At 41.5% G+C, this 11,012-nt stretch overlaps 1 protein-coding gene across 1 annotated transcript; it reads right to left on the bottom strand.

Moving 5' to 3' along the window:
* Positions 1 to 352: 352 nt before the first annotated feature.
* On the bottom strand, positions 353 to 892 carry LOC138875287 (uncharacterized). Its single transcript, XM_070154110.1, has 2 exons — positions 674 to 892; positions 353 to 613 (listed from the first exon to the last, which is right to left on the bottom strand). The coding sequence occupies exons 1-2, from the start codon at positions 890 to 892 to the stop codon at positions 353 to 355; spliced, it is 480 nt and encodes a 159-aa protein (XP_070010211.1).
* Positions 893 to 11,012: the final 10,120 nt, after the last annotated feature.

The following is an 11,012-nucleotide window of genomic DNA, read 5'->3' as shown; positions in this document are numbered from 1 at the left end:
GGACAAATAATATCCATTCCCCAGGCAACGAATGGCCAAGGTGAGTTTTTTGCATTGAGCTCATTCAGCGGCACTTTTATCATATTGGCATGCACTTGGCATTGAAAGCATTTGTGGACATACTAAATGCAATCCGTCTCCAGGGTCATCCAAAAGTAACCTGCCTCTGTATCTTCTTAGCCAAGACAAAACCATTCATGTGTGGGTCACAGGTCCCAACATGCACATCCTCGAGCAACTTGGATGCTTTCTCTACGTCAACACATCTTAGTAAACCCAAATCAGGAGTTATTCTGTACAAGTTTCATCCGCTGTGGAAGAAGTGATTTGACAATCTCCAGAGCATGCGTTTCTAAGTATGATTTGCATGCTCAGGGTATTCTCCTTTTGATATGTACTCTTTGATGTCATGGAACCAAGGCTTTCCATCTGCTTCGTCCTCGTCATGAGCACAATATGCCGGCTGATTATGGATCCTCATCGGAATAGGATCAATGTAGTTCTTATTCGGATATTGTATCATAGATGACAAAGTGGCTAGTGCCTCGACAAAATCATTCGGAATTCTGGGCACATACCTGAATTCTATCTTTGTAAACCTCTTTCTCAATTCCTGCACATGGTATAGATATGGCAATATCTTGGAATTTTTGGTGGCTCACTCTCCTTGTACCTGGTGCACAAGCAAATTTGAATTATCGATCACTAGCAACTCCTGAACGTTCATGTCGACTGCCATGTTAAGCCCTGGTATGCAGGCTTCATATTTCACCATGTTGTTGGTGCAAGGAAATCTGAGTTTAGCAGATACCAGATAGTGTTGGCCTGTTTCTAAAACCAAAACTTCTCCAATGCCCACTCCTTTGAAATTTGCGGCAACATCAAAAAACATCCTCTAACCATCATATGCTTCGGTAATGTCTTCTCCCACAAATGATACTTCTTCATCAGGAAAATACATTTTCAAGGGTTTATATTTTCCTCCCACCAGATTTTCAGCAAGGTGATTTGCCAATGCTTATCCCTTGACCGCCTTTTGAGTTACACAAACGATATCGAACTCACTTAGTAGTATCTTCCACTTAGCCAACTTCCCGGTCAGCATGGGTTTCTGGAATATGTACTTTAGGCGGTCCATCTTAGATATGAGGTAGGTAGTGCAGGCACAGAAGTAATGCCTCAATTTCTGGGCTATCCAGGTCAATGTACAACAAGTGCGCTCAAGCAGCGAATACCGAGCTTCATAAGGCATGAACTTCTTGCTCAAGTAATATATTGCATGCTCCTTTCTGCCTGTCTCATCATATTGTCCCAAAACACATCTGAAGGCTCCATCCAATACGGATAGATAAAGTAGCAAAGGTCGTCCTGGTTCTGGCGGGACCAGAACTAGCAGTGTGGACAGGTACTCCTTGATTTTTTCAAAAGCTTTCTGACAATCCTCGGTCCAACTTGTTTCAGCATCCTTTCTTAGCATCTTCAAGATGGGTTCACATATGACTGTGGACTGTGCTCTAAAGCGACTGATATAGTTGAGACTCCCTAAGAATCTTGTCACATCCTTTTTACTCTTAGGTGGTGGTAAGTCCTAAATAGCTTTGACTTTAGATGGATCCAGTTCGATCCTTCGACGACTGATGATGAATCCCAATAATTTTCTTGCAGGAACCCCAAATGCGCACTTTATGGGGTTCAATTTCAAATTGTACCACCTTAGCCTGTCAAAGAATTTTCTCAGGTCTGCTATGTGATCTGCGGCCCTCTTGGATTTGATAATGATGTCGTCCACATACACCTCTATTTCTTTGTGTATTATATCATGGAAGATGGTTGTCATGACTCTCATGTAGGTTGCCCCAGCATTCCTCAGACTGAATGGCATCATTTTGTAACAGTATACACCCTACAGTATGGTGAAAGTTGTCTTCTCTACATCATCTTCATCCATCCAAATCTAGTGATAACCCGCGAAGCAATCTACAAAGGATTGGAGTTCATAATTGGCTCAATTATCGATCAAGATGTGTATATTTGTCAGTAGGAAGTCTTCATTATGACGGGCTTTATTTAAATCTCGATAGTCGACACATACCCTGAACTTCCCATCCTTTTTTGGAACTGGCACAATGTTAGCTAACCAGGTTGGGTACTCAACCACTCTGAGAACTTTGGCTTTGATCTGCTTGGTAACTTTCTCCTTGATTTTCAAGCTGATGTCTGGTTTGAACTTTCTGAGTTTTTGTTTTAGTGGCGGACACATGGGATTATAGGCAACATATGAACCACTATGGATGTGCTCAAGCCGGTCATGTTATCATATGATCATGCAAAAATATCCTCATACTCTTTTAGGAATAGAATGTACTCTTCCTTCTCTGTTGGTGACAAGTGAATGCTAATGCGGGTCTCCTTGTTGGTCTTGGCGTCTCCCAAATTTACTGCTTCGGTCTCGTCCAGATTGGACATAGGCTTATTCTCAAAATTTTCAACCTCCTTGACGATTTCCTCGGGTATCTCATCTTCTTCCTCTGAATCACTATTCTTATGTTGCGTTGCCTCATTACATGTCACAGTCACTGGTTCATCAGGAAAAGTAATAATAATTTTGTGGAAAGAAAAAGTGTAAAGATAGTAGTGAATAATAAAGAGCAAATGGATTTTATTAAAACTTGAAAAATTGTTCAGACAAAGCACTGCTCGATGAATCGAGCATTTATTTTGAAACAAGTAAAGATTAAAACGAAACTACAGGAAATTTTAAATGCCTATAACGGCTATAGAAGTAAATCTGCCAAGCTACCCAGGGACTCGGGGGGCTCGGGATGGTGTGGCGGTCCAGTTTCTGAGAATAGCTCCCTTCAACACAGTCTGAATAGTGAGGCCTTCTTCCTCCTCCTCCTCAATTATGGCACCATAGTCCATGTCCTCATCCTCCAAGAACAAATTCTTCAACCCAGCAAGTGCTTCTTCCTCTGCAGTTCCCCATATTGTGTCAACCTGATGAAAAGCTTGTTCCAAACGTGGCACTGGTTGCTCAAAAGGGTAATATGGTCCGCGCTACGGAGGTGACCAATCATTATACTCTTGCCATGTATATTGGTATCCGATCCCAAATGTGGTACCATGATTTTTCAGTTGTATTGGTTTGGTGATGCCTTGGAGGTTCTTTCCCTACACTTTGCCGGGTTCATATACAGACCATGCTTTCTGTTTTGTTACTCCACCATTTATCCTTCTCGACGGCATTGACCCATTATATGTGATGATAGGTTTCCCCTCCTAGCCTTCTTTTATGTACGCTGGCCGGGATGGTTTAACTAGTGTAGATGCGGTTACTCCCATCTCTGTAGATGATCACCTCTTGACGGTTCCATTCGAATTTTGTCGCTTGATGTAGTGTGGAAGGCACAGATCCAGCAACATGGATCCATGGTCGGCCCAATAGAAGATTATATGAGGCTGGTATATCAAGCACTTGGAATTCAACGTCGAACCAAGTTGGCCCCATCTGCAAGAAAAGGTTTATTTCCCCGATCGTGGCCCTATGGGACCCATCGAAAGCCTTCACATTCATGCTTCCTACTGGTATCTCATGGAAACCTTTGTCCAACCTTTTCTGTGTGTCCAATAGACAAATATTTAGGCTAAAACCCCCATCAACGAGGACCCTGGAAATGAACTTGTCTGCAAATCGCACTGTGATATGGAATGCTCGGTTGTGATTCAAACCCTCGGGTGGTAGATCATCTTCATGGAAGATAATCTTATGGCTCTCTAGCACTAGCCCAATCATGTTTTCCATTTATCCACCAGTGATGTTATTAGGTATGTAATCCACGCTCAGTACTTTCATCAGAGCGTTCTTGTGTGCCTCTGAATTCTGCAATATTGACAGGATAGATATCTGAGCAAGGACTTTGTTTAGATGGTTGAAAACAGAGTACTCCTTTGCATGTACTTTCATCCACAGGTCATCTGGCCCGGTCTCAATAATAGGCTGCCTAGTAGTAGCAGCCTTAATTGGTCCTCCCAAATGTCTAGTGTATAGACTCTTCCAGTTCTAGTCATTCCTTGTGCGGCGTCAGATTCCTCTATCTTGGCTTTCCCTTTTCGTCGAGCCTCGACAATATAATCCCAAGGTATTTCTTTTGAGTTGAATGGGGGTGTAGTTGATACTGTCACATTAAAGGGTGTGACCACTTCTACTTCAAATGGAGCAGAGGTGGCTGCGGGCGGAGCCACTTCCACCTCGAATAGAACTGATGCAGTTACCTCAACATCGATTGGTGCCTGAGTTTGAACCATAATAGGAGCTAGTGTGACTGCAACCTTAAAGTCATCGCCTTCTCTAATGAGCCCAATCGACCCCTCGGGGTCCGATTCTTCATTTGTCTCTATCACATGTATACCATCACCTCTATAATCAGGGTGGGGATTGTTGTGAACATTAGGTGCGGCTTCCTTTGCTTGTATGACCTTGTTGTCAATTAGCGTCTGGATTTTATCCTTCAATGTTCGGCACTTAATAGTGGTGTGCCCTTTCATACCGGAATGGTATGCACAAGTTTTGTTCAGATTGACCCATTTGAATGGATTTTCTAATGCCACTGCGGGAACATGAGTGATGTAACCTGCGGCTTTCAACCTTTCATACAGTTGGTCAATGGGCTCAGTAATGGCGGTGTATTGTCTAGGCGGCTTGTGGTCGACGTTGGGTCTTGGTATTGGATGATATTGGTGAGCTGGTGGTGATTGGAAATTGGATGGTTGGGAGTTATAAGTGTGATGGATAGTGGCTAGTTGGGAATATCTGGGGGATGAAGGTTGATATGTAGGTGGTGATGCTTGGTATGTGGGTGGAGGTATTTGATATGTGGGTGGAGGTGTTTGATATGGAGGTGGAGGCGTTTTGATATGGAGGTGTTTGATAGGTAAGTGGAGATTTTGGGCCCTGGGCCACCATTACTGCCCCAACATCTCTCTTCTTCGATATGCCACCTGATTGTAGTGCCTTATTCGTGGCTTGCAGTGCCTCAAAGTTTGTTACCATCCCGCTCTTGATTCCTTCTTCGATTCTTTCTCCGAGTTTCATAATGTCAGAGAACTTGTGATTTTCGATAACCATCAACCTCTCATAATATTGTGGATCATGTGCCCTGATGAAGAATTTATTCATTTGTTCTTCGTCCAAAGCGAGCCTGGCCTTGGATGCTTCCGACCTCCAATGAGTAGCGTACTCACGGAAAGTCTCAGTAGGTTTCTTCTTAAGATTCTGAATGTAGAAGACATCTAGTGCATTCTCTGTGTTGAACCTGAATTGGTCCATGAAATCTGATGCCATGCTTACCCAATTGGACCATTGCTTGGGATTGGCTGATATACCAAGACAAAGAGTCCCCAGTAAGGCTCCTCATAAAGAGCTTCATCCGGATTTTTTCATATTTCCCGACCCCGACAAGCTTGTCACAATAGGTCCTTAGATGAACCCTTGGATCACCTGTACCATCGAACATTTCAAACTTGGGAGGTTTGTGCCCCTCTGGTAGTTCGACATCCGGCTGTATGCACAGATCATTATAGTTCAAACCCTCTATTCCTCTATTGCCTTCAACACCTTGAACTCGGCTTGTCAACTTCTTGAGTTCTTCAGCCATGTTCTTAATGAGCAAGTCCTTCTTGTAGGATTCCGGTGCACAGGATATTGGTTGGGTAGAATGAGGTATAAATTCCATGTATATGGGGTTGCTTTGATGGGTGCCACGAACTTGTGTGTAGTGATGGTCATTGGTGGAGTTTTGGGGATCGGGAATGAGTGGTGGTGAATTACGGGAAGTGTGGTAAGTGGTGGTTGGTGGGTACCGAATTGGTTGATGATGATGTTGTGGTGGAGTTGGTATTGGCAATGGATTGATATTTTTGGGTGAAGTTGCGTATTGATTTGGTACAGTAGGATTTTGTGGCCGTTGGTTTTGTGTGTTCTGAGGAGGTGTCCAGTTCTTTGTGTTTTGCTAATGAATATCGGGGACATTGAGGGTGAGTGACAAATTTGCCAAGTTGCGAACTTGCTCAAGTTCTCCTTACAATTCCAGTATCTTTTGTTCTAGTCTTAAAACTAGATCATTTGGGGCTGGAGTACTACGACCATCTGAAGTCTCTGCATTCTCAATATTCTCCTTTCGGATTCCGCTTAAGTCGTCCATCTTTTATTTTCCTCTACCTTTTGTGTTGCTTCTAGGAGGAAGAGGTGGAGGGCCTCTAGATCTGGTATGATATGATGATGAGGCCAGTATGAGTGAACCAACCTAAGGGGATGGGAATAACAATAAAACTTAAGCAAAAATAAAAGGTAACAAGTCAGTGAGGATTCTGAAATGTTTGCAGTATTTAAACACACATTACGGAAATGTAAATTCATGTCCTATTTTGGGAACCTCATTGTGCCCGAGGTAGGCCTAACGACAAATAAAATTGGAGAACTTTTAATGCCAATAAATGCTTTATTTCATAATATAAAAATAGACGAATCCCAAAACGACACTAAGATAATAATAAACTAAGTCACTATTGGCACTTGGCCTTATTGCATTTTAGGAAAAGCAAGTAAATCTAGCTTATTTGGTCCTAGAAGGACCTTCCCCAAACTCAATCATCCGGACCCCATCATATAGATCCCCCAGCTCGCGCAGTCCCAACAGCAAGTAGGCTCTGGCCATATGTCCTCTTTCAGCTCCCTCAGCATTTTGGCAGTTTTCAATTCACTTTATCACTTTGCCTTCTAGCTCCACTATTCCTCGCTCTAGATATTCTAGTTTCCTATTGGAAGTGATTGACATCTCTTTCCACTCCTTAAACAACCTCACATTTCTCTCATGTATTTCCCGGTGCTCATTCTTAGAGTCGTGGACCCTCTTGCACAGCCTGTTGCATTTGACTTGAGCTTTAGCTTCCTCATCTATGATTTTGTTCCCTTGACCGGTCCCTAGTGTCACCATTCCTTTTAGATTGTCTTCCAACCATGCCGAATAGAGAGGCTCGCACCCTGCATGATACCTGTCTAGCTCAACGGTGCTTTTCTCCACAATTATTTTGCAATGTCACATGTGCTGAGGTTGGCACTTGTAAGGGACGTCGTCATCTTGAAAGTCCGCCCTGGAATGACTCATCTTGACAACCCTTGATATAACCTGTTTTCTGCCTGCCTGCCTCATGACTTGCATAGGGACATATGGGTATATCCCTCTCAACCCAATCAGCACCAAGTGCGGAGCATCCCTGGATCTGATAATAAACTCGTTTGTTGGGAACCATTCAAACATCCACTGCACCTGTTACTCGGTCAAATTGTCGAAGAATTCTACCCATTCTTTGGCACTTTCGCCTAAGCAAATATGTATGGAATGTAATTCATTTGCTTAGGGTGATGGAAGGGAATATGGTCGTTCTAAGCCCTTCGCAAAAATTCTTGACGATAGTGATCCTTTTGGAAATGCTCTAGAAGCCATAACTGCAGCAACAAATTATAAGCGTCGAAATGCTTAACCCCTCTTTGACAACGATCCAGAGCCTTATAGATGTCGGCTATGATCATGGGGACTATGGTATATGTCTGTCCATTAATTCCTTCCATCAGAGTCTTGGCGACCATGGTCCCAACCTAGTGTGGATTCTTCTTTTTTTCATTGGGAACACTATCAGGCCTAGAAAATACACAATAAATACAAATACTCTGCGGTGGATGTGACCCAGAGAAGTGAGAGAGATCTCATCATCGTAAGTGCGGAAAGACTTGCTATGGCCATACCTCTCGTACAGGTATTCGAAAGGTATGTAAGATTCCTTCAAGCACACTAGGTCGACATTCTTCTTCAGCCCCATCATCTTCAAAAATCCCATGCCCATATGATTTTTCGGTGCCAATAACCCGGGGCTGTCCCAAGTCAATCCTGCAAGTCCTCCAATTTCCTCTATAAGTGGTGTCATTTCTATATCACCGAAACGAAACACTGTTCTTTCACTATCCCAGAATAAAGTGGCAGCCTCGATCAGTTTGTTGTTAGTCTCAATATCTAGCAAGGAAGGCAGGTTACCCAGGTATTTTCTTACATGCTTATTGTTGCTTCAGGAAAGGTCCTCCTACCAATCTAGCAGCAATGGCGGGATGTTTCTAACCATACCGAATCTGGGGACCTCGTGCCTCATTTTCTGCAAAAAAAAATGTTAGACCTTACCCCCACCTGACTCGACTATTTATACATTTATGATCAATATATCAACATTTAGTTCTCCAATTTAATGCACAAAATGTGGTTGTGTCCGTTGGGGTTATCGAAAACACGATGGACTTTAGATAAGGCTTATCTTAAGGATCATTATGTGGACAACATAACTGATCTGACTAGGTTTGACCATGATGCATGTACAATTTTACCAAAGTAAGGTTTCTATGAGGTTTTAGACTGGTACCCTCAAGCAAACAACTCAAGGGAGAAGGCACGGAACCGTCAACTGCACCACTGATCGACTGGTTTTACCGCAAATAAGTCTTTCCGAATTTAAGGGTAGTAATTAAGAAGAGTGCAATCACTCATTAAAGCATTGCTATAGGATTTGATACGCACGAGTGGAATATGATGCAGAGCATGATTTATGCAGAAATTAATAACATGTAGTCAAGTATTTTCATGTAGGAAAAGCAAATACAGTATTTAAATAATTGAAAGATGGTTACAGGAAAATAAAACAAATAGACAAGTCAGTTTCAGGAATAAAGAACCATAAATGCTTAACAAATGAACAGTTAAATACAAATAAGGGAGAAGAGTACGAGATAAAGAATGCTTGGACAAATTAGTAAAAAGATAAGTTCGTTATCGTAAGAGCCTAAAGGTATCCCAGTAGAGTCGTCATGCTGTCGTGCCCCCTTTTTTCCCTCCGCGAAGAAAGTCCGGGTTTCGACATTCATGGGGTAATAACTCATTTCCTTTTGGGAATTGGGTATTTGAAGATTCACCACCTAACGGATTAAAGTGCGTTAGGTCACCTAGAGTTATTAACTCATGTAACTAGTTCGCATTACCAGAGATTAGGGTAAGGGCTGATGTGACCTCGAGGGGAAGGTGTTAGGCACCCTTCTTGGTCCACAATTGTGAGTCCCGGCTGAACTTATAGTCACGAATTAGTCTAAATAAATACTTGAAGCAAATAATTACAAATAAGTCATGTTTCTATGACTCAAATAATAATAAGACAGAAGTTTTGAACAAGTTGTATAAAACAAAGTCTTTAAATAAAATGGAATTTCGGGAAAGGGAGGAGTCCTAGGTTGGTTAGCCTATAGGATCACCCCACACATTGTTTAGTAAACACTTCTCAAAGAGGGGTTACACATCACATTAGCACGTAGTCATCATATCCCATATCTACCTTTCCAATCCCCGTAGTGGTCATTTAAAGCGAGTGTTAGGTCAGCAATCTCTATTGTGTGTTGTTACATGTCCCTTCTTAGTGGTCCTGGAGGGATTTAGGACCTCTACCTATAGGTGGGTCTAGACAGACCCCTAATGTTTTAAAGGTGAAAACATTAAGGCAACAGGCAAGAACAATTAGGATATTAGCATATAAGATAAAAGAGAGCAATTAGAGTCTCAAATTTACCTCCTCAAACAATACACATAAACAACACGACTCAAGCACAAAAAAGGGCCTTTTGTCAAACAATATCCTAAGGCATGATTTTTAAGTGAATGTACAGAAGACATGCAGTTTATTTTATAAACGCAGAAGTAATGACCCTAGCAGTTGCCTATTGAATTTTTTTTTTTAAAAAACAACTATTAAACAAGAACAACATTAAGTCACAGAAACAGTTTCAGAGTTGCGAGATTTGAAAATGCCCTATATGCTTGCCTATATGCGGCATACTAATGACTACGTTTTATATAGTGAAATAAAGCAGATTTAAAAATAGACTCTTGAATCCCTATAGGTGTACTGTCTAATGATAGATTACAACAACTTTTAAAAGAACTTGTTTCAAGGAAATATAAACCACTTAATTAAACCAGTTTAGAAGTGAGCTAATCGTTAACTGAATTGATTTATTTAAAACCAAACTAGTTTAGGTCTATAGGCAGAATTTCTGGTGTGGTTCCTAGGAGTAGAGTGAAAGTGCTTGACACAATTTGAAAGGTTTTAGTGGGAAAACAGTATTAAAAGAGATTTGCTGGACATACTTTGTGCAGTAAAACAACTTTGAAAAGAGAGAGTTACATGATTAGACAACAGTAGATCAAATAGGAGTCCCAAAACCACATTAGCAATACTCACAGAACCATAACAGAAGGAACAAACCGACACACAGGGGTGATGGAGATTGGGGATATATAGAACACATGATTGTAAACACGTAACAGGCAAAGGTCTTAGGAATTTATGCAGACATGCTCAGGCACAACTGATCAGACATAGTCACAGAACTAGCAATGCTTGAGGGAGTTCAGTATAGGATCCACATGATTTAAGATCAATCCCAAAACTATACAAGTTAGGAGTGTAAACTACTTCACAGGGAACCTCATACCAGAATCCAGATAGAGCAAAATCACATGGACACAAACTACATGGGGGGGGGTAACATGTTTATACTGATCCTAAAGAAGGGGAGTACATGACATGCTAATCATGCAATCATATTAACTTCAAGTTTCACAGCAAAACCATAAGTAAAAGCAAACTAGAAACAGGAGGAACTGAAACAATAAGAGAACCATATTGTTTTCTGGAACTTGAATTGAAATTAGAACAAACTAGTAGAGAAGACAGTAAACAAAAGTGAAGGAGCATGAGAGCACAGTAGTTAACCTTGGCTTGCAGCTAGCTAACTTAGAATAATAGCAAGTAGCACAAAAGGGAGTGCAGAAAGTTTAAGTGAGAGAGAGAGAGAGAGCGTTTGAACCAAAGTGTTCATGTGTTTGTGTTAATGAGAGAGTGTGTATATACAGTAGTTCTAAAAT

The sequence above is a fragment of the Nicotiana sylvestris genome, chromosome 8, assembly GCF_000393655.2.
Source record: "Nicotiana sylvestris chromosome 8, ASM39365v2, whole genome shotgun sequence".
Taxonomy (NCBI): Eukaryota; Viridiplantae; Streptophyta; class Magnoliopsida; order Solanales; family Solanaceae; genus Nicotiana; species Nicotiana sylvestris.
Note: the sequence above shows the minus strand (reverse complement) of the source record. Positions and strands in the feature narration are given on the sequence as shown.